Source organism: Pipistrellus hanaki (assembly GCF_964339955.1).
Source record: "Pipistrellus hanaki genome assembly, chromosome: 13".
NCBI classification, from domain to species: domain Eukaryota; kingdom Metazoa; phylum Chordata; class Mammalia; order Chiroptera; family Vespertilionidae; genus Pipistrellus; species Pipistrellus hanaki.
Genome location: NC_140515.1, coordinates 51,573,946 through 51,598,003, shown reverse-complemented (window position 1 = coordinate 51,598,003; position 24,058 = coordinate 51,573,946). Strand labels below are relative to the sequence as shown.

The 24,058-nt window shown below is 52.4% G+C and overlaps 1 protein-coding gene across 1 annotated transcript in view; it reads right to left on the bottom strand.

Annotated features, from left to right (window-relative positions):
• ITGA9 (integrin subunit alpha 9) overlaps nucleotides 1-24,058 on the bottom strand; it is a 247,024-nt gene that overhangs the window by 208,411 nt on the left and 14,555 nt on the right. The window contains exons 2-5 of the mRNA XM_084902785.1: nucleotides 23,163-23,290; nucleotides 21,676-21,782; nucleotides 15,897-16,020; nucleotides 1,877-1,944 (exon numbers count right to left, since the gene is read on the bottom strand). Of these exons, the coding sequence (XP_084758911.1) occupies nucleotides 1,877-1,944; nucleotides 15,897-16,020; nucleotides 21,676-21,782; nucleotides 23,163-23,290 (427 nt within the window). The remainder of the gene's footprint in view (nucleotides 1-1,876; nucleotides 1,945-15,896; nucleotides 16,021-21,675; nucleotides 21,783-23,162; nucleotides 23,291-24,058) is intronic.

Sequence of the window (24,058 nt, the reverse complement as noted above, 5' to 3'; positions counted from 1 at the left end):
GGTCAGGCCACATGGCCACGCCCAGAGGCACGTCCAGCTTGGGACCAGCTGCACGGGGCCTCCCAGCTCCCGGCAAAGGCCGGCCCCCGCGGCGAGGTCAGCGGGAGGGCAGAGGAAGGGAGCAGCGCCGTGTGACCCCTTTCTCCACATTTCCTGCTCGGCCTGCGACAGCTGGGGTTCCAGAAACGAGGGAGGCAGGCAGTTCAAAGACCTCCAGTTCAGGGAGGCCAAAGGCCTGGGAACAGAAGCCCAGGCCAAAGCCCAGAGTGGCCAGGAGACAGCGTGACTGGGTCAGAGGGCTGGGCCTCGGTCGCTGCCACTCCCACCTCTCCCCCCTCCCCCTCAGTCCCCCTCCCCATGCACTGAGGCTCCATTGCTGGGGGTTCCACAGTTCCTGTTCCCCCGCCCACCTTGGGCTTGCCTGCCCACCTGGGTTTCCCCTCCACGTCCTGCCCCGTCCTGCCCGCTCCTCCTACGGAGCCCTCCTTCTCCCGCCCAGCCCCAAGGCCCTCATGGTCTCCCCATCTTTCTGGCTGATGAGACCACCATGATGCCCCCTCACCGGGGACTCTCTTCCTTAGTTCTTCATCACCATCTCTGACGAGTTCTCAGGCCTGCGATGAGGCTACCTTCTCCCTCCCCCATCGAAAGGAGGCATTCTCCCGCACCCTCTGCCTCCACGCTAAGCACACGCACCCCTCAGGCAGGAACTGGCATTGGCCAGATCGAAGTTGCTAACTCAGGCGGGGACCGGGCCCCTCTATCCAAATGCCTTCTGAAAACATCTACGCGTGTGCCTCCTCCCCTCACTCAGCCCGTGTCTGAAGCAGACCCCTCAGGATCCCCTTCTCACTGAGTCCTCCTTGGGGGGCCCTTCCCGCTCCCCCCCCCCCACACACACACACACCAGGTTCCAGAGCCCTGGCTGGAAACCTCCCTCTCCCCACGCCCTCGGCCCACCCAGCCCACTGGTGCTGCCTTCACACTCTCCAACTCCCCGCATCCTTTCCGTCCCTGACGGTGGCCTCCCTCTAGGCCAGTGGCTCTCAGCCTTTCTAACGCTGCGACCCTTTCATACAGCTCCTCATGTTGTGGTGACCCCCAACCATAACATTATTTTCGTTGCTATTTCATAACTGTACTTTTGCCACTGGTATGAATCGTACGTAAATACCGTGTTTCCCCGAAAATAAGACCTAGCGCATGGAAAGATAAGACATGCCCTGAAAATAAGACCTAGCGCAACTTTGGGAGAAAAAATTAATATAAGACACTGTCTTATTTTCAGGGATACAGGGTATCTGTGTTTTCTGATGGGCTTAGGCGACTCTGCTAGCTAGCAAAATTACAGTCATGAAGTAGCGACGAAAATAATTTTATGGTTGGGGGTCAGCACAACATGAGGAATTGTATGAAAGGGTTGCGGCATTAAAAAGGTTGAGAACCACTGCTCTAGGCCCTCCCACTTCCAAATCCCTGGGCACACCAGCCCACGTAGCCACTCGCACAACAGGACCATCCACGGGTCGTCACCTGCTCCTGAGCGGACAGCGGGTCCCTGACCCCTCCTGGGACACTAGGCCTCCCTGGAGGAGGGACGGACACAGAAGTTGCACCATCCGAGCACTCGCAGGGGCAGAAGAGAGCAGCCCTGGCCCATGGCAGGGTGGCATTTCAAACCAATGGGGACAGGGAACCATGGAGCACACAGTATCAGAACCACCCACTGTGCATTTTGGAGAACAGCGGGGTTCATTTCCACCACGTAGCGTCAGCAAAGAGAAACCCGGGTGCATTCACGATCTGCGATCCTCCCGTCTGTGAAAGTGCTGGGAGGAAATCCAGGCTACAGTCCTCGGACGGGGGCGACACCCACCTCGGTGAAGAAGCCTGCGATCCCGGCCTGGCAGGAGCCGTGCTCTTCCCCGTACTTCTTCTTGTACTCTGGAGGGGGCGGGGGGGAGAGAGAGAGAGAGAGAGCAAACCACAGCCTGGTCAGTGTGTGCCCGTCGTGTGTGGGGCGGCTGAGCTGGCCACTTCCCCGGGTGCTGCCGCGGGCTGGGCCCCGGGCGGCCCTCCAGCCCGAGGCAGGGCAGGGAAGTCTCCGGAATCCGGCCCGACCGCGAAAATCCAGCCTCTGGTGCCATCGGGGAGCACGGCTGCCAATGCCCCAGAGGGTGTCCTCACGTCAGGGGGGGGGGGAGGGGGGGGAGGAGCAGCAGCCATGGGGATGGAGTGGGAGGCGGGTGACAACGACCTCATTAGCTTTAGGAAGGACCCAGAGCCCCAGCAGGAAGGAGGAGCTGGAAACACAGCCCACACTGGAACGATGTCGCCCTCCCGGCGTGCAGACGCCCAGGCCTGGGAGATACAGCTGGAGGCAATATGGTTTCCTCCATCCAACCCAAACGGGCCACAGAGCGCCCAAGTGCAGAAGGAGGGGACCCCGCACCTGCCCCGGGACCTGTTCCGCCGTCACTGGTGGCGTGTGGTGACCCTATACACTGCCAGCCCGCTTCCCTTGTTCCGCACAAGGAGATGGGGGATCTCTCTCTCCATGTCAAAAGAAAACCAAAGGACGAGCGCTTTCCTCCCCACTCCCTCAGTTCCCAGCGCTCCCCCTGCCAAAGGGGGCTGTTTGAGTTCTAAGTTGGCAGGAAAAAGCCTTTAGCATGTTCCCGGCCCTGTGTTCGCTGTGTCGATTCATGCCACGGCCCATACCCTTCATCCCTGAGAGCCCGTATCGCCATTGACCCGCTGACAGGTAAAAACCCCTGAGGCTCAGAGAGGTTGCGTGAACTGCCCGAGGTCCCACAGCAAAGCCAAGATTCCACCCCAGGAGCGGTAGGCTCAGAAAGCCACATGCTTTCATCTCTGCGGACCATCCAAGGTTTTGCCAAGCGAGGGATTGCACAACAGCCAGGAAGCAACCAGCCGTCTGCACTCAGGGCATGTATAAAGATGCAGAGAGATGGAGGGATGTTCAGCTCCGATGACTCACATGAATGACAGGTGACCCTGACGTCGCCGGACACTGGCTCGCCGCGGCCCCTGGGCACCCTCGGGTGGGCGCCATCCAGCAAAATAGCCCAGGGGACACCCCCCTGCCCTTGGGCTCTAAGTCTCTGGTCCCATGAAAAGCAGTATACTTACTTTGGAAACTTTTCTACATAAACACACAATCTCCTTAAATCTGAAACAAAATAAATAATACAAGGGAACAGGGCAGCCGGGATTGCAAAATAGTGCCACTTCCTGCAGCCCAGCTCCGCCGGAGGAGGAGGGGAAGGGCCCTGGGGACACGTCCAGAGTAATTCACTTCCTAACAACACTCACCGCAGCGCCTGGTAACATTTTCCAGTAAGTGGCCATTAACCGCTGCTCAATTACAACGGAATGTCAAGCGAGTTACTCGTCCTCCCTGCAGAGGGCTAAGCATGCTCCTCGCTGGGATCTGGTAACCAGGAGAACTCAGCAGGCCTGCCCTGCCCGAAAGCAGCCCGGGTGGCTCAGCGGTTGACCACTGACCTATGAACCAGGGGCTCGCGGTTTGATTCCCGGACAGGGCATATGCAAGGGCTGCGGGCGGGCTCGATCCCCAGTGTGGGATGTGCAGGAGGCAGTTGATCAATGATCCTCTCTCACCGTTTTTTTAAATTTATTTTTTTATTTTTTTAATTCTCTCTCATCATTGATGCTTCTATTTCTCTCTCCCTCTCACTTCCTCTCTGAAATCAATAAAAATATTTTTTTTAAAAAACGCCAACAAAGTCACAGATAGGTCCTGCATCAAGTTGTAGGATGGCAAGAAACAATAAAAAGTAATCATAATCCCTACACCCTATGGCACAGGGAGCAGAACACCCGAACCTGCAGAGCTGTATGAAATCTAGAAGCTCTGGAAAACGCAAACTCACCCGCCGACGCTGGGGGCGAAACACCCGCTGGTCACTCCCGGACAAATAAAGCAGAGAAGGAAGCTCAGATGCCCCCACATGGAACACAAGGACATGCAGGCCACCAGTTCGGCCTTAGGAGTTGACAATAGGAATAGGGACCACGTGGGAATCTCCCACGATTTAAAGAAGAAACGGGTCTCAGGGGCTCTCCAGCGAGAGACGCTGGAAAGCGGTAGGTAAGAAAACGTCAGCGAATCTTTGCCTCGTCCCCACACTCCGTGCTGGGAGCGGACCCAGGGCTGGTTCCTGACGTGATCACAGACATCCTGGGAGCTGGGAGGACCCCGCTCCTGGCCCCAGAGGAAAGGACATCAAGGAGGCAGCGACCAGGCACCCTCATGAGCCAGCTCCTGGCTCCCCGAATGAGGACGTGGCTCATCAGAGGCCGAGGGCCAGGCTCTCATAGAGAGCAGGCACCATCCCACAGTCTGTGATGGTCTGAAACCCCAGGGACTACACCTGCCCTCTCAGGATGCCGAAAACAAGACTCCAACCACGGGGGCCTCCTGACTGGACCCCATCCTTCTCCATGAGAACACAGGCAATCTTCTGACCTCCCAGAATCCTGTGTGACCCCGGGGTCAGCCCCTTACTTTGGAAGAGGGTCACCCCGTCCAACCCCACAAACTCTGGCAGGGAAAGGGGAAGTTGTAGCAACTCCAGCCTAGGAAGGCTCGACGGATGGGACCCGATTAGACAGCTTCTCAAGCCAAGCCTCCCACAGCCTTCCAGAACCCTCCTCTGCTTCTCTGTCAAGGTGGCCTTGCAGGTAAAGGTACAGGAGACCCTCTCCTCCTCACAAAATGTGTCTCTTCATCTCATGTGTCTATTCAACACAAAGATGAGTCCATTCATCTCAGCGCCCCCAACACCAGCCCTGTGCCAGGCACCTGTGCGTGCTGAGGACGGGGTGCATACGTACCGTTCCGTCCCACCTGACACTAAGCACCTGAACCCCCAACCTGCTTCAATTTGCACCTCTGTCATCTCCCCCTCCCCCACACCCCCCATACACACAATCTTCCAGCCCTGCCTCCTTTTCTCTTCCAACCTGTCAGGCTCCCTGACCTCCACCCCAGCCCTGATTGGAAAGGAACTGCATTCTGGGTACCAGGCACCCTGGGTTCTCCCCCTGGAGCCACAACAACTGCAGAGGTCAAAGCTGAGGGTGGTGGGGGCAAAGCAAGGACCTGCTGGATGGACTGTTCGGAGCTTCCCAAACCTAGCGTGGCTGAGCCCACTGTAGTCCCTGCCCGGCCCCAGGCACGACCCTTCACGGACCCCCAAAACCCAAGAGGAGCCCCCAAGCCACAGCCGGGACGGCCCAGCTAGGGAGACCAGGCCCACGGCGTTGCCTTGCCTGGGCCCAAACCCATCCTCCGTAGGCGAAGTGCTCCCTCTCAAAGCCACACCCTCTGAAGAACTGGCCTGAGCATCCTTCGCAGACTTCAGAGCTGTCCCTCATCCGTCACGTCTGGAGAGGCAGCCTGCTGCCACGTACGGCCGCCCGAGCCCCAAGCTCTGGTCCAGCCCAGCCTGCTCCTTGGCAGTTCAAAAAAAAAAAAAAAAATCTCATTTTTCGAGCCTGCTGGATAGTCAGTAATCCCGAGTAGGTGAGGAGCGGCCTGAGAAAGCGCTTTGGACAGGGAACAAGGCCACACACAACAGGTAAGCGGACCCCTCAGGGTGCCATGGTGACCAGCAGCAGTGGCCGGAGGCACCAGGCACTGGACCGCAGCACACATCAGTCAGTTTCACTTTTCTGAGCGCTACTTCTGTGCATGAAAGATACCACTGTTACCATAACCTGATTCTTTCTTTTAAAAAACGGCATACAGAGGTCAGGTGGAGGTCTCTCCCTCATGCACTTTCCAACTGTCCACGCACAGGCCTGGGATCTGGGCGTGCAGACCCACCTATGGGCTGTGCCCACATCCTGGAAAACTTGCATTTGGCTTGCCTCGCCCCCATGAGGCAGGAAAGCCTCTCCCACAGAACCAGGAGAAGTGGGGGGGAGGGAGGGCATGGAGATAAGGGGCAGCGCGGGCAGGGCGTCTACAAGAGACCCCCCAGGCCACACGCCCTGCCATTGAGAAGTGCAGGAAGTAGGGGTGGAGGGTGGGGTGGGACCTTCAGTCTCTTGTGTTCCCAGGAAGAGTTTTTCCTGCGCACACACAAAGGCTGGGGGCCCCCCCCGGGGGCTGCTCCCTCCGGGGCTCGTCCACTCAGCCTCCACGTGCCCCCAGGACATGGCCGTGGGGAACAGAGCGGGCATCCCCCTCGAAGCTGCGAGGGAGAAGCCAGCTCGGTAGGCCTGCAGCGCACAGACGCTGCAGCAAATCGAAGGCTGTGGGAACTGAACAAAAAACTGAGCAAGTCGGGGGAACTGAACCGAGGAAGCAATAGGTGTGGTTGACCGAGGGGGCCAACGCCTGGGCTGGAGGGGCTGGGACAGATTGGAAGGCGGCTCTCGGCTGTAGCCCGGTCTGAATTACGGGGCCTGCGTCACCTGAGTTGATGCATGAAGTTGTACGTACGGCTCCTCATTCTAAAAACGGCAGAATTCCCGCTTGCGTAGCTGCTGGTTTCACTAAAGCCCTGTCTAAACAGAAGGCAGTTCAGAGAGGGGGGGAAAAAATGCCCGGTTCCAGACATTCACAACCCATACAGCTCTCTGCCAGGAGCTTTTGAATTTTAATTCGGTCAAGAATAAACTTGGGTGGGGTCCCTCCCTGCACTCTTCCCAGATGCGGGTGGGATAAAACCAATCCCTGGAAAGATCAAGATTTATATACGGAGGAATGTATATCCTTCCTACCGATCTCTCTTCTTGCTACCCATCTGAGCACGTTTCATCTTTCAAAGCCAGTCTTTTGAACACACCACACTTTAAAATTATTTTTTCCATGGTTCCTTAGCTTAGCCATGAAATAAAATATCAGATTTTAAAAATATACAGTTTTCCAGTTTTCAATTACTTCTGGGTGGGTTTTTTGTTTTTTGGGTTTGTTTTGTGTGTGTGTGTGTGTGTGTGTGTGTGTGTGTATGTGTTTTTGCTCAACTTGAGAGTGAAAACAAGGTAACTGACAGACAACCATTTAGAAGACAGCGACGCTGGGCAGATAGCTCTCGTACTAAGAAAGGCTAGGCCACCTACAAAACTGAAGAGAACACAGAACGAGCCTCCGCTGGGAGGGACCACCATCTAAATGGAAAAAAAAAAAAAAAAAAGATCTAAATAGCTAGGTTGGAGAGGAAGGGACAGCGTTTTATCCAAATAATTGACCATTAAGCTATGGCGAGCATTAACTGCAAACTGCAATAACGCTGGAAACGTACAATTACGTGAGGAAAAAAGAGGCTTTGCGAGGGGAAGTGATCTTCAGGGGATGTCTCTAATTCTAATCCCAGCCATGCATTTTACAGATGAAATCACCGTGGCTCAGAGACAGCGAGGCGTTTATTTGAAGCCACACAGCTAATTACCTCCGGCGGGGATTACAGAGCAAGGCTCCTGCCGGCCCATCTCTCCTTCAGCCGCACCATCATGCGTCACAGGGCGAGTGTCCGGTGGTAATATTCCTATCTTTAAAAAGAAAAATTTCCCCCCACTGATGAATGGATAAATACCATGTGGGATATACGTGTGTTGGTGTGAGGCCGCTGGGGTGGGGCTAGACCAGACCTCGGTTCTGCAGCCTCAGTACTTGGTACTTGAGTTCTGGGTAGGAACGAAGGGGGTCTAACCAGCCTGAGCAGCACCGTGCCGGGGGAGGGAAGGCCAGGCGGGGGAGGTCCAGCGATAACCTAGAGGAGGAAAGACTGCCCTGGAGGCGGCGGGTTCTTGTTTTACCCAGTTTTGCCCGTTGCTAGGCACCAGGGGCTTCCCACCCTAGTGGACTTCTGTCCCTGCCCAACCGTTCTTGCTCTGATCTTGTCCAACTGCCTACCACACATTCAGGGGAATGTTATTCAGCCTTAAAATGAAAATGCTACCACGTGCTACAGCATGGGTGAACCCTGGGGACATCACGTAAAGAGAAATAAGCCAGGCACGAAAGGATAAAGACGATTCCACCACCAAGAGGAGGTCCCTACTGTAGTCAAGTTCATGGAGACAGAAAACAGAATGGCAGTCGCTGGCGGGAGGGGGATGGGGAATTCTTGTTTAAAGGTTCAGAGCTCCAGCTTGGGAAAACGTCCTGGAGATTAGTGATGGCGGCTGCACAACAATGTGGATGTACGTGACGGCACAGAATCACACTTAACATGGCTACAATGGTAAACTTTAAGGTATTTCAACAGGTAAAAAAAAAAAAAAAGATTGTAGTAATGTTTTATAATCTTTTTTAAAGAGTTCCTTCCACCCAGAATCTAATAACACATTTTGGGCAACACTCTACTTTAGAAGGAGAAACTAGCAACTTTACAGGCACATCATAATATGCCTACATTCAACCTACTGTGTGTTACAGACTGAATGCTTGTGTACCCCCCAAAATTTGTATGTTGAAAGCATGCCCCCCAATATGATGGAATCAGAAGGTGGAGGCCAGGAAGGTAATTGGGCTTAGATGAGATCATGAGGGTGGTGCCCCCGTACATTGAGTTAGTGCCCTTGTAAGAGTCCTGAGTGAGCTTGCTTCTCCCTGCTCTCCACCGGGAAGGTGTGTGTGTGGGAGGGGGGGGGGGGGCGGGGGGGGCGGGGGGGGGCACTCAGATAAGAAGACAACCACCTATGAACCAGGAAAGCGGCCCTCACCAGGCACTTGCCAGAGCCTTGATCTGGGACTTCCCAACATGCAGAACTGGGAGAAATAGTGCTTGTTGTCTAAGTCATCCAGTCTCTGGTATTTCTATCATGCAGCCCAAAGTGACCAAGACTGTGCATTGTGTAATTTTTCATCCCTCCAAAAAAGTGGCCCTGAACATGAGACAGTCCTTTTCAGTGACAACTCCAGCTTTGGGAAGAAAGTAGAATTCACTTCCTTCCCAAAGCTGGAAACCTATGAAATCACTGTCACTAACCCATGGAAAGTCAAATCACTGTTCAGAGATTAGAGCCAAATGTTCAGAGTAGGAAAGATGCAGAACACAGAGCAGACCAGCCTCCCAGGAAAATTTTATCGGGCCCCTCGCACCTGCAGCAAGGCTTGGAAAGTTTTTAACGTAGGATCCTAAACCCTCCTAAAACAAAACGATGGCAAAAGAATAGGAAATTTCTATCTGCCCTCCTCAGTGATCACACAGAAAATCCATGAAAAAAAAAAAATACTTCGAACTTAAAAGCCAGCAACCTTTCCTCTGCTTCAAAAGACCACTGCCTTCTTCCACCTCCCTAACTCTTAGTTTTCTCATCTGTACAATGGGGGTAAGAATATGTACCACAAAATGATGTGACTGCTCAGTAAGAACATACATGTTAAGTACCTAGCACAACACCTGGCACTTGATTAATGATAGGTGAATCTGAATCTATTAGTTTCTCTGAGAGGAATAAAACCTTATACACCCATCACACGGATATGCAAACGTAGAAGAGGCGACTCCTAACATTTGGACAGCCATAGGGAAAGGACTGATGCAGTGTAAGCAACCAGTAATTCTACACAATGTATGGACACATGTTTGACGTATCTTCATACATAAAAGCCTTAGTGACCGTTACCACTGAATGACCAGAAGACCAGTCAACCAGTCGCTATGATGTGACTGACCATTAGGGGGCAGACACTCAATGCAGGAGCAGCCTCCTCGTGGCTGGTCAGTGCGCTCCCCCTAGCTGGGCTCACAGCTGGCAAGCGCAGCTGAGGCAGTGATAGCCTCTTCCAACTCCATGGTAGCACTACCAAGCAGTGGCGGCAGGCAGAGCAGACTCCTTCCTGGCCACCTGCCGCTTGGTGCACTGCTACAGCCCTGTGGGGTCCTGGATTGCAAGAGGGTGCAGGCAGGCTGAGGGACCACGCCCCTTCCCTTGCACAAATCAGTGGCTTATATTTGTATCCAAGATAAAAATTCTTGGCACCAAAGGAAAAGCTCTGATGGGGCTCCCTGGACCCTGAGAGCCACTGCCAGAGACTTGGCCTCCTCCTCCAGACCAGGCTATCCCCGCCAGCCACCCTTCCTCTCTCCCCCTCAGGGTTCTTTTCTGCCTTTACTGGCCCTGATTCAGAACTGAGTCTTTTTCATTATTTTTTAAACGAACTAATAAATATTAAAGATATAAAATGTAAGAAGTAATGGAACATATAAAGTGAATTCCTCTGTTAGCCCAATATTTCTTTTTTTTTTTTGACATGCAGTATTTTATATTAGTCTCTGGTGTACAGACCATCATATAACGTATACAATGACGCCATCCCACCCACAATAATCCTGGTACCCACCGGGCACCACACACAGTTATTATCCTATTGACTATATCCCCTATTCTGTATTGTATGGCCCCCGTGACTGTGTTGTAACTACTGCTTTGTGCTTCTGAGCCCATTCTCTCTTTTCACCCAGCCCCCAAACCACTTCCCCTCCGGCACCCTCAGGCTGTTCTTTGTATCTAGGAGTCTGTGTCTGTTTTGTTTGTTCCTTGTTTTGTTCTTAGGGTTCCACATACGTGAAATCCTACAGCATGTGTCTTTGTCTGACTTATTGGACTTAGCATAATACCTTCTAGGTCCATCCATGTTGTCACTGATGGTAAGATTTCTTTTTTTTTTTTTTAAGGCCAATTAATATTCCATTGTACATAGGTACCACTTCTTCTTCACCCAATGGTCTACTGATTGGCACTTGGGTTGCTCCCATACCTTGGCTATTGTAAATAAAGCTGCAATGAACATAGGGGTCCATCTATCTTTTTGAATTAGCGTTTTGGATGTCTTCAGATATATATCCAGTCGTGAAATTCCTGGGTCATAGGGGGGTTCTATTTTTAATTTTTTGAGGAACCTCCACACTGCTTTCCATAGAGGCTACACCAATCTGCATTCCCACCAGCAGTGCACATCCTCACCAAAACTTGCTGTTTATTGATTTATTGATGACAGCCATTCTGACAGGTGTGAGGTGACAGTTCGTTATAGTGTTAATTTTCATTGCTCTTATGACTAGTGACTTTGAGCTTTTTTTTTTTTTTCATTTGTCTATTGGTCACCTGTATGTCCTCTTTGGAGAAGTGTCTATTCAGGTCCTCGTGAGTCTTTTTTTAAGAAAGACTGGCAAGGAAAGAGTCTCAAAGTGTGACTTGGACGGGGCAGGGCCTCAGGGAGTTGTCAGGATGGAGCTGGTGGAGTTCACTGGGCTAATTGCATCCCTTTTTAAGTGTTTGCTATATTTACTTAAATGAGTTAATGTTTATGAAAACTCTTTGGAAACCATAAAATCCTATGTAAATGTAGAGTTCTTTAATACAAATTTGTGGGGGGCGGGGCGGTTTCCCTTAAATTTTAAATGGATCAACTTAGACTTATCTACAAAACAAACACAACAAAACAAAAACCTCAATTGCTTTTCATTTGTAAATGGACCTTGATTGATTTTTATCCCCTGGGGAGCCAGAGCTTCCAACATTAGAAGGGAGATTTAAAAAGACCTTCACATCTGAATGGTGATCTATTTCCTTCCCAAGAAGGGATCACTGTCCTTGGAGACACAAAATAAATTGGGAATAAAAGGCCAACATGGCCACACCCTGCTAATAAATTGGTACAAAAGCCTTTGGAGACAATGGGATCATTTGAAAGCACAGTAAAATGTGATAAATTCAAACCCCAACAACTCCAAACTTGAGAACATTATATATGTGGCATGAATTAAACTCTAGATTATCTACTAAAAAAAAAAAGAGAGTTTAACAAGCAAATCAATGGTGCAAATATTTAAGGCATGGTCATCTTTTCAAGAAGTCTTAGGATCATTTTATCAATACCCAGCTTTCTAACCTCCATTACCCATGAAAGCAGAATCTGCTAGATTCCTTCTGCGAATGTTTAAGAATACTATTACGGTAGTGAAAAGTCAATTAGAAAATCACATTTACTGAATGCTCACTCTGAGCTAGGAACTGTGTTAAGCACGTTATATGCCTCAAATACCTCTTAAGCAGGGCTTGACTGCTCCCATTTTACAGGCCAAGGCACTGAGGGTCAAGGGCTTTGCCCAAAGTCACCCAGCCAGAGCGTAGGAGCTATGGGCTAAATCACAGGAATAAGTCAGCGATAAAGCCAGATTCTGAAAGTAGGTCTAATATATACTGGCACCCTCATTATGTTTGTCAGGGTTTAATCTGGAACACTTTTTGTTAGTGTAATTGAGCTGCTCTCAAATTATTCCATATTAGTGAAGCCGTTCTATCACCATAAAAAGATGACTTTTTTACAGCCCCACTCTGGCCAACCTCCAGCTTCCTCTCAATAGGTTCAAGGATGAAAGAAATCTCTGTATCTGATTTTATCAATGCACTGACGACCTTTGGGAGTCCTAAAATATCACGACTTGGCTAATAGCGGCTCATACTTTAGAGAGCTTGCTCTTCAACTTACAAGGTTTTCGCCATATATGTCATCCCACCGACCCTCTGGGCTCCTCACAGATTCTGATGAAGCCAACCACAGATGGCGGTGACGATGCTGTGCGTGTATCGACCGTGAACTACATGGTCTGACTTAAAGGGCACGCTCCACGCATATATTTTACTTTGCCCTAAATTCGTTTTTTGTTTCCTATTCCCTCTACATTTCCCGGTTCCAAACAGGATATTCTGATAGCATTTCCCACCAACCCAGAAACAGGAAGCACCTGAAAAGTCATGAGAAAAAGGCCCTTGTGCCAAACCAAAGACCAATTTTTTAAGAATTCCAAAGTCTGAGGCATTTGGACAGGTGCCCACACACTTAGAGGCTTTCCGTAATTAAACCAACCTCGCTGCCCTCCGAGGAGAGCGCAGCGAGCCCTAGCGGGACCCGCAATGAGGCCACAATTACAGAACGACGTGTGGTCTTCCTGGGTCCTTCCACCTGAGCTTCCTCATGATCCTCCCCCCCGCCCGCCCCCTACCCAAGAAGTAAACGCAATGGAGCCATCACAGCACCCACTCCCACCGAGGGTCCAGCCACAGGCCGGTGGCCACGGAGCCAGAAGCAGCGAAGAGCAGGTCTGAACAAGCATCCCACCCCCTTCCGTGGTCTTTCTGCTATTCCACAGGAAGTGCACCTCCCTACCCTGCACCTCCCCCCGCAAGCCATGACCACCATTCTTCTTCTATGCGCCCCACCAGACTGCAGACTCTACATAGGTCTCGGTTTTTCCAGTTGTAAAATAAAATAATTCTGCTCTATTGCCAACTTGAACTTGGATGCAGGGTGAGCCCTTGGGGAGAGGTGCCCGGCATGGGATCCTCCGCCCCGCAAACAGCTGGCTCACTTCTGAAACATCGTGTTCCCTCTCTGTTCTCCCCTGTAGATGGGAAACTTCTTACCAGCTAAGACTAGGGTTTTACCTAGCAGGCACTTAGCACAGAATCCAACTTAATAAGCTTACCTAGACTAATTAAGGTGACAAACTAGTCACCTCATGGTGATTGAACAGACACTTGCTTGGTATAAAAAAAAAAAAATTAGCCTATAATCTATAATAAAAGCACAATATGCTAATTAGACTAGGCCAGCTGACCATCCAGATGAAGCCGGGGCTTTGAGGGAAGCCCGGGTCCCAGGTGCCAGAAGGAAGTGGGTGCCGGCAGCCGGGGGAAAAGAAGGCTTACTCTTGCACGAATTTCGTGCATCGGGCCTCTAGTATGGTATATTAGCACATGTATGCTTAGCATATAGTGTATCGGCATATACATGCCAGGCAGAGTTCCAAGAACTGACAAATATTAACTCAATCCTCTTGACAGCCCTTTGAGGGGGGGGCTACATGCAAAGACGTTAAATGACTCAACTGAAGTCACACCATTCACAAGTGGCAGAGCCCGGGCTTGGACGCTGGCAGCCGGGTCCCACTTCTGTGCCCTTGGCCGCCACAGGGCTACTCTCCATTGTGTGGCACAGGAGTCACGGAATGGAAAGAAAAACTTGGCCTGGAGGAAGCCACCCCACTTCTCTAGACCTCAGCAGAGACGGCTGGCCTAGGCGATATCGGGAGGGTCACGGCGAACTCCACAGCACTTCCGCTGTTCCCGATCGCGCTGCGGTACCCGCCCGGTGAGCAGAGAGCTTGCGTCACCGAGTGTTTCCACATGAAGAGGAAATAACGGTTGCCCTCAGAGCCAACAGAGGTTTGGTGTGGACCACAAAACAGCAAGGAAGATCCCCAAAACCAACAGAGCACAGGCAAGCGCTCTCCATGAGGCCTGCGTGCCCCACCCCGCCGTTCTAGTCTTCTAGAGAAATCTGAGCATCTGCCACCCCTGGCCTCTCATGTTCTGTTCAATCCCCTGTTGTTCTAAGGGGCTGCTCCTCTACCCCAACACTCCCCATCTCAACCCCACCCTCTTACTGCTCCTGGTCTTCCTTCACATATACACATACGTACACACACACACACGCACACACACACACACGCACACACGTGCGATCCCATATCCTAACTCATTCTTTGATCCCAGAGGCATACACTGGGCAGGCAGAACACAGTCTTGACCCATAATTTTTGTATTTATACCACCTATCCCTCCCTCTTGACCCATTATAGGATTATCTATTTTTCAGATAAGGTTTTTCTTCAACAGGGGCAGTACAGAGATAAGTAGGGTCAGAGGTCCGTGTGCCTGCATGGCCCCGCCAACTGATCAAATGCTGGCATTGGGGAGGAGGCTCATCCTCAGGGAAGGAGAGAGTCCGTGCCCCCTGCAGGGGCCCTGCCAGCTGCTCTGCGGAGCCATGTCACAGAACACCCTGCTCGGGCCACCTGAGTCCCGTCAGGGCCTGGAGGGTCCCCGCTGAGGCAGAGAAATGCAGGCGTCCGGTGTTTCTCGGCACTCTCGTTGGTGGCCACGGAATCTGAAACCTGGGGAAACCCAGGGAGGCCCAAAGGAAATGAGGACACAGGTGCATCAAGACTTCTGTCCAAACAAATAAGTTCGGGGGAGAATTTAAAACACAACAGCCGCCGGCCTTAGCGAGGAGACAGGTGCCGGCTCCCTCAGAATGAGGCTACGAAAAACGTGCGTGTGCAAGCTCTAAGACTGAAGGAAATGACAGTGTTTTCTGCATCCCTACAGCCGAATTCAACTCAACTGAATAATAACTGGCCCAATGGGTGCCCAGTGCCCAGCCGTTTGAAGATGCTAAGCAGGGAGCCTGAGGAGGCGCTATTTCCTTCCAAGACCCCCCGCGGCCCTCCAGGGAGCAGCTGTAACACTGGGCTGAGGGTGCGCCTGATTCTCAGGCCTCTGACAGGGTGCCCGGAACAGACAGGAGGCAAGTCAGACTTCGGATGCGATGAAACTGAATCCCAGGAAACCTCTGTCCCCTGCCTCAGGCCGTTTGTCCATGGACATGGCCAGGAGTATGCCAGGAGCCTACGTCCATCTGGGAGTGTGGAGACTCTCTGAGCCAACCTCTGACTTGTCAGGCGAGGAAGCAGAGGCACAGAGGCAGAAAGCGAGTTCCCCAAGGCCACACAGCATCTGGCAGTTCCAGGAATCCAAGAGTTCTCTCTGGCGCCGTGGCTGGGACCGGGTGAATTTTGATCTCAGAGACTTCATGAAGTGTGGCAAGCACCGGGGGCTCCGGGGCAGAGATGGGAAGGCCAGGCACAGCCCGGAACCACAACCCCCTTCTCACTCTCATTCCCTGGGCAGGACCTTGGCACCAAGAGGCCATCTGGGCCAGAGTGCTGCCCTCCTGTTCGAGTTTGGAAAGCTGGGGGACATGCTGGGTGGGAGGGTGTTCGGGGCACCCCATGGGCAGACAGAGAGGGAGAACCCAGAGCGCTCACCTTCATAGCAAGGGATCAGCGTCCTGCCTTTGGCCTGGAGGTTGGACGGGATGATGTAGCAGAAGCCGTGGGGCAGGATGTGGTCTGTCTCGTAGAAGATGTTCTTCCAGCGGTGGGCACAGGCCTGGAGGACAGAGAGGGGTTCAGAGCAGAAAAGGGACTCCCCAGAGCCCAGTTGTAGGTGAGATCGCTCCAGGAAACACCGCTGCCCGCCAGCCTCGCCACGCTTCATCCCTCCAGGCCACCTGCCAGGGGGACCCCGGACAAGGCCATCCTCTGCCCAAAGGCAAACAGGACACACTCAGGGAGACGGGACACCCGAGTTCAGCCACACAGGCCTCTGGCCTTATGACGTGAAACTACGTAAAATGATCTCGTTAGTCCTTGTACCACAAGCCATCCTCCTCCTCCCCACGGGGTACCATTTCATACCCATAGCCCAGTGGTCTGCAAACTGCGGCTCGAGAGCCACATGCGGCTCTTTAGCCCCTTGAGTGTGGCTCTTCCACAAAGTACCATGGCCTGGGCGAGTTTATGTTGAAGAAGTGGCGTTGGAAGATGTTTAAGTTTTAAAAAAATGTGGCTCTCCAAAGAAATGTCAATTGTTGTGCTGTTGATATTAGGCTCTGTGGACACATGAGTTTGCCGACCGCTGCCTCGGACCATCTCTCAATAGACTGAAACGATATGGTCCAAGGAGCTATAAACGTGTATCGTGAAGCTCATCACTCTATTTCCACTCGGTAACTGATTTATTTGTGTGTGTGTGTGTGTGTGTGTGTGTGTATTTTAGTTCTGACTCAATGTGGATGGCTTGCAAACTGAATCCTTTATCATTGTCGAATTCCCCAGTACACCCTTTCCATGTCAGTGTACGGCCGGAGCGGAGCCCGTGGCGGCCAGGGCTGGCCTGTCTCACCGAGTTTCGGGGCCGGAGGGCCTGCGGCGAGGGCGGGTGTTTACTGAGCAGCATGCCCGCGCTCACCGGGAGGGGCTTGCGGCCCTGAGTGTCTAGTTTATGGCCCCCGCGTGTGTTTTTTAAGATCCGTAAACTGTTTATGGAGGGATCTTAGGAAATTCCTCGAAGATCCAAACACTGTGTTTCCCAGTAAACGGAACGAAAATTAAGGCATTCCGTGAGGTCAGCGAGCCAAGAGTCAGAGGCAGTGCGCGTGCAGGAAAAGTGCCTCCGAATATAAATTATGGAGAGGACTGTTTAGCCCCGATTATCATTATATATACACACACGTCAGTCCGACCCCAGCATTTGAAAAAATTCCTAGACTGTCTCCAAAGCATTAATAACTCCATCAATCTCTCCGAACGGGCTCTGCTGGGAGGGAGGCAGGGGCAGAGGCAGGGAACATGAAAGAGCGCTCCCTGCAAACAGCAAGGCTTGACCCACTCGGACCCCCGTGATCCTAGCAAAGTGGGGGAGGGGCTAGCACCCCCCCCCCCCATCTTACAATCTTGCACATTTCAAATTATAAAGATTGTTTTTCCTCCAAAAAAGAATAAGAGGAAGAAGATGAGCATTCTAATGCAAAGGCCTTTTTTAACAGTGCACCCTTGCCGGGTGTGTGTGTGTGTGTGTGTGTGTGTGTGTTTGGGGGGAGGGGTATTGGGAAATGGGGGAGTTACTTGGCTTCCAGGGATGGCTCAGCCACAAAGACACCCAAGTCCCCGCCTCCTGCACATGCATCTGTGATCCCCAGATGGCCAGATTTTGGCCAGGCCCTCAGGTCTTACCCCCGGATCACTGAGAACCATGGCTGAGGGGAACAGGGCCATGATGCCCCAGACCCCCACAAAGACACCCCCAACCCCCTCCGAGGGAAGAAGGTGTGGCCTCGGGGGCACCAGGGTGGGGCCTCTGGGATGCTGGGCACGCCTTCTGAGAACGCCACCAAGTGAAAACGCCTCAAGGTGCACAGATCATCGATGCACTTTCCGGCATTCGGGTTAGAGCTCAATAAAAAGCTCACGTATAAAAGAATCAGGAAATGGTATGACAAAATTAAAAAAAAAAAAATAGCCACCCTGTGGCTTTGAAAAAAGAGACAGATGACACATGGTAAACAGATAGGGGCTGCTCTGGCGTTTGGGAAGGAAATGGCAAAGAGAGAGAGCCGAGAGCAGTGCTTCCACCCAGGAGCCATCTAGACGCTTCCAGTGTGCTGTCTGAGCCCCAGAGACGCCTGGGAAGCAGGTGCCAGCCGTGCACTCTCTGAGCTGCCTCCCAGGCCCAGGGGAAGCGTCCGTGCCTGGGCTGCGTGTGTTGGCAGCTGCAGCAGAAAGGGATTTCCTTCCCTGGGTCTCAAACCGCCATCGGCACCCCGAGTGGGGGGTGAGAGTGGGGGGCGGGAAGGGGCTTGCCTCTGATCCCCAGGCTGTGGTCACACCCGGTCCTGCTTGTCCCTGGGGAAAACTGGCAAGGACAACAACACAACAACACCTGTGAGCTGGGCCTGGCAGATTCTAAGCCAAGGGCCGCCAGCAGCGTGGCCCAACATCCAAGGTCTTGCCAGGGCTGGCCACTTTTCACTGAGACACTGGACTCCCTGTCAGCTTCCAATTCCCCATCTGCTCTTTACCCTGAAATCAGCACTGAAGCCATTACACACACACACACACTCACACACACACACACACACACTCACACTCACACACACACACACTCACACACACACTCTCACACCCACACACACACACTCACACACACACACACTCACACACACACACACACACTCACACACACACTCACACACACTCACAAACACACACACACACTCACACACACTCACACACACTCACACACACTCACAAACACACGCACACTCACACACACTCACAAACACACACACTCGCACACACACTCACACACACACTCACACACACACACTCACACACACACTCACACTCACACACACTCACACACACACACTTCAGCTCTCCCGCCTCAACCCCAACCTCAGAATCCAATATTATGCTCCTTGTCATGGGTGTCAGGCCCGCACCCCCAAGTACCATCTGAGTTCTCCAAACGTGTTTGAATAAAACATAGCTCCCCGATTTCAATTTTGAGATAAATACTTGCCTCCAAGAAAGCTTTGGCAGGTAGACTTGAGACTGGATTAAAGAACGGGCATCGACGTGAGAGAGACATGAATTGGTTGCCTCCCTCCCAGACGCACCCCAAGGATCAAGCCTGCAACCAGAGGTACGTGCCCTTGACAGGAATCAAGCCCAGGAGCCTTCTGTCCCCGGGCTAACGCTCTGTCCACTGAGCCATGCTGGCCGGGGCTGATGCTGTGTTTTTGACAGGAAAAGCCGTAAGGAAAAGGCTGCTGTGGGTGCCCGCTCCTTCCTCAGCACCCGCACACAGTGGCTGGTGGGATGGGAGGTGCGGTCATTGTGTAGATTACAGGGGTCTTCAAACTATGGCCCGCGGGCCACATGCAGCCCCCAGGGGAGTCTGATCCTGCCCGCCAGGTTTTTTGGGCAGTGAGCGCAGCCAAGGTGTTACAGTAGGAATTAGTAGTTCATATAGTCCGGCCCTCCAGCTCTCTGAGGGACCGTGATCTGGCCCCCACTTTAAAAAGTTTGAGGACCCCTGGTAGAACATGAGAGGAACTGCTCCGCGGGCAATGAACTAAGTGGATTCTCAAGGCACAGGGACCACAAACGCCCAGGTCTGCCTTCACCGCCTCCTTTGCTAAATCTTCCCCATAGTCCTCACTGCTGGGCACGGCCACTTCCCAACACTGAGTTGCAGTAACACATATGCCCCTGGCATCAAGCTCTCAGCCCCACAGAGCTCATCCTTCCGTGGGGAGAGTGGATGCCGTCACAGGAGCAGCCTCCGTGGGCTCCGGGCTCCCTCGAGCATTGTGTGCCGTGTGCCATCCGGCCACGCCTCTCTGTCGGAATCTCGACCTCCAGGCCACCCTGAGATGGATCTGCTTCTCCCTCCTTCCCGGAGGAAGGCGACAAGCTCTCTGGCCCTCCTGGGGCCCGGTGGTCCAGCCAGGGTCAGACCGCTGCGGCTGGAGGAATGTAGAGGCCGGGAGAAGGTCCAAGGCGGCCCATGACAGTGATTAAAGGACTAGAAACCAAGACAAACAGCGGGGTTGGGGACCCTCCGCAGGAGCCACGATGCTTTCCGGCGGGGAGGCCTCGCGATGCTGGCGACAGCATCCAGCTGCTCCCCTTGTGCTGAGAGGGAAGGCGGAAGGCAGATGAATGGCCTCGGCCATGGAGAAGTTTAACACGAAAGTGGCCCCAGGAGAGAGGACGGAAACATTCTGCCCAGGTCCTGAGGGAGAGCCTGGTTCCCCTGGGATAAGACATATGTAAAATCACACTGATAGCTTGTGGCCCAGTGGGAGCCCTCCATAACTGGCAGCTAGAGCTATGTCTCCCTCTTGGTAATATGCTTCTAGAACAAAGAGCATTGGCCATGGCCAGGGTGATTAGAGCGTCCTCTCACCATTCCAGGTTGCAAGTTCGATCCCTGGTCAGGGCACATATAAGAATCAACCATGCCCTGACCGGTTTGGCTCAGTGAATAGAGTGTCAGCCTGCGGACTGAAGTATCCCAGGTTCGATTCCAGTCAAGGGCATGTACCTTGGTTGTGGGCCCATCCCCAATAGGGGGTGTGCAGGAAGCAGCTGATCAATGATTCTCTGTCATCAGTGTTTCTAACTCTCTATCCCTCTCCCTTCCTCTCTGTAAAAAAAAATCAATAAAATATATTAAAAAAATAAAAAAAGAATCAACCAAAGAATGCATAAGTAAGTGTAACAACCAATCACTGTATCTCTCTCTTTCAAATCAATAAAATAAACATTTAGAAAATAACATGTATTTCATCCTATATAATAAAAGGGTAATATGCAAATTATCCCTTCCACCGGGAGTTCGATCAGGAGGCGGGGCCAGCCCACCAACTGTCTGGGGCCCCTCCCCCTGACCACCCCCCCACTGATGGGGGCGGGGCCAACCCTCCAACCTCCTGTGTCCCCTCCCCACAGCTGGCCTGGCACGATTGGCCCAGATCAGGGCAGGCTGGCCAGACCCCACCTGTGCACGAATTCATGCACCAGGCCTCTAGTATAAATATAATGCTATGCAGGAATAAAGAGGAGTGAACTCCTGCTAAACATAACACGGATTAATCTCAGAAGTATTATTCTGAGTGAAAGGGGCCTGTAGACACAAAAGAGTGCACATGTGGGGCTCTGTGGATACACAGTGGTAGAAAAAGCAAAAGTAACCCACGGTACCACCGTGCATGACGGTGGCTGCCTCGGGTGGGCAGGAAGCTGACTCGAAGGGAACATGAGAGAACTTCTTGGAAGGACAGAAACCATGTTTGTTGTGCTGCGGGGAGGGGGGTGTTACACGAATGTGTACAATTGTCAAAACCCAAACTGTAATCTTAAGATCTGTGCATTTTATGTACATTATAGTTCAGCTTAAAAAGACACGCACAAATATTTATGAGCAAGATTTACAAAGTACTTTTCCCACACATTTTATTTATGTTTCCGCTGCCACATCTCTGCTCCCTGGGACAGACATTCTTATCGGACAGATGGAAAAAAATAAAAAGATCCGTCATTTCTTCAAACAGCAGTCCAGTGTAGGCAACCTCGGAGCCATGCCCCGGTCGCCATGCCACCCAGCTTTCCTGAGAGATCCAAGTCACTCACACTCAGAGTGCCAGCCCTCCCAGCAGCACCACCCCCCCCCCCCCCCACTCCTGGGAGGTCTTACCAGGATTCGGCCATCAGCCCTGGGCTGCCGGGCCAGGCTCACCCCCATCCACTCATGATCCCGGTCTTCCCGACAGGTCTTTCCGCAGGACATTCCTCGATGGTTCCCTGGAGGAAGAAGAGGAAAACCAGGCCTGGGCGAGGGGAAGACATCTGCTGGCTGCTTTTCCAAGGGCGGTCTACCCCTCAAATGCCTGCCACCAGCTCAGGAGGAAATAAGGGACGCACAATTCCCCCGCTATGCATGCTGGGTGATCCGGCCAAGGCTGTTTGCATGGCAAGATGCTCTTGACGAAGGAGGCGGTGCCCCGACCCATGTTCTGAAGCAAGCTCCACAGTGTGTTATGCCTCAGTAACAAGCAAGCAAGCCCACCAGGCATTTGGAGTGGCCCTAGAGAACACCAAGGACACCTCTCCTTTCCTGCTGAGGAGAATCATGGCAACACTTCATTTAGAAACACCAACAGTCAGAAGCCCTAGATGGGAAAGGACTTCGGAGAAAGTGAGAAGCTGGAGTGATTATAAAAATAAACTAGAGGTCCGATGCGCAAAATTCATGCAAGAATAGGCCTTCCTTCTCCCAGTTTCCGGCACCAACTTCCCTCCAGCACCTGGGACCTGGGCTTCCCTCGCAGCCCCAGCTTCATCTGGAAGGTCATCCAGAGGATGTCCGAAAGGATTAGCATATTACGCTTTTATTATTATAGATAACTCCTACTTATTGAGTGCCTACTGAGTGCCAAGTACAATTCTGGATAGTCGCCTCTATTATCTCACACCATCTTCTCAAGATAATACTGTGAGGTAGGCAGGCCCCTCCGTCCTCGTGAGGAAACCGAGGCCGAAGAGGCTATGGGACAGTCCCAGTAAGTCCCAAGTAGTAACTGGCAGAGCTGAGCTCTGAACCCAGGCCGATCCATCTGATTCCACTGGATCCGAGTGAGCTTTTAAACATATCGACGGATCATAGCTTTCCCTATTTAAACATAAACCCTAAAATGGATTTCAATGGCCTCTCTCTTTATACACGGGATGACACCCTAACCCCTGCCCCCCGCCTGCTGGGCCCTGTGTGAGCAGCCCCAGCCTACCTCTGCCTCTACGCTCTCCTGCTCGCCACTCCAGCCACACACCCCTCTCTGTACCTGAACATGGCACCTGCTCCTCTGCTTGGAGGTTCTGCCTCCCACCTGCCCAGCTGACTGTGTGCATCTTTCTTATCAGGTGTAGATCCAAGACCACCTTCCCTCTGGTCTTCTTGCTCTAAGTCTTGCTTTTTAATGTCTCTTTTGCCCACTAATTTGTAAGCATGGCAGGGTCTTTGTTCTGATGCTTAGAAAGTAATAGGTACTCTCTTCATGAAGGAAGGAAGGAAGAAAGGAAGGAAAGAAGGAAGGAAGGAAGGAAGGCCGGCCAGGCCGCCGGAGAAGAAAGAGGGAAGAATGAGGGTACAGAGCCCATTTCCACTTTGCCATCGATGTCACCCACCTCGAGCCATGTCCAGCTCAGTGCACCTCCGGTCAGGGTTGGTGTGGATGCGGCACTTAAACACAGCCCCCGGGGACTTCACAGACGTGCTGTACTTGGACTCAGCCTTCGGTGCGCCCACAAGGATCCTGCACATCGAGAAGAAAGGGCATTCTGTCAAACCCAGGGCCAGGAAAGAAGAGGCTGACGGTTAAACCCGTATCCGGCCACGGGCGGGCGGTCTGAATGCTCCCTGGAAAGCCATTCCCAGCATTGGGCTGTGCTGGCGGGGCCAGGAGGGAGGGCCTCCCTCAGCGAACCTGGTGGATTGTCTCTCGGCACATTGAGAGCATACGTTTGGTGGGAAACACATATAACCATCCAACAGTGCTTATCCAGAATCCATAAGAATGCCTACAAGTTGAGAAGGAAAATACAAGTATCCAATACCATAACGGACCAAAGACTTGAATAGACACTTGATGAAAGACCATAACCAAGTGGCCAATAAACACATTTTAAGGTGCTCAACTATAGTTGTTATCAGGGGAATAACTAATGAGCTATCACCACACACCTACGAGGAGGCTAAATCCAAAAAGACCAAAAATACCAAGTGCTGGCAAGGAATTGGAGCCACGGAAACCCTTGTACACTGCTGGTGGGAGTGTAAATCGTTAGAGCCATGTCGGAAAAAAATTCAACAGTTTCTAATAACGCCACATATGTGCCCAGCCTGGGACCCAGTCATTCCATGTCTAGGAACATGCCCAAACGAAATGCAGGCACATGCCTACCAGGAGACAGGTACAAATGTGTTCACGGCTGAATATGTAAAGGCCACAATTAAAGAAGCCCAAAGGGCGGGGGGGGGGGGGGGGGGAGAACGACACACAGGAAAGACGTAGGCATAGGGC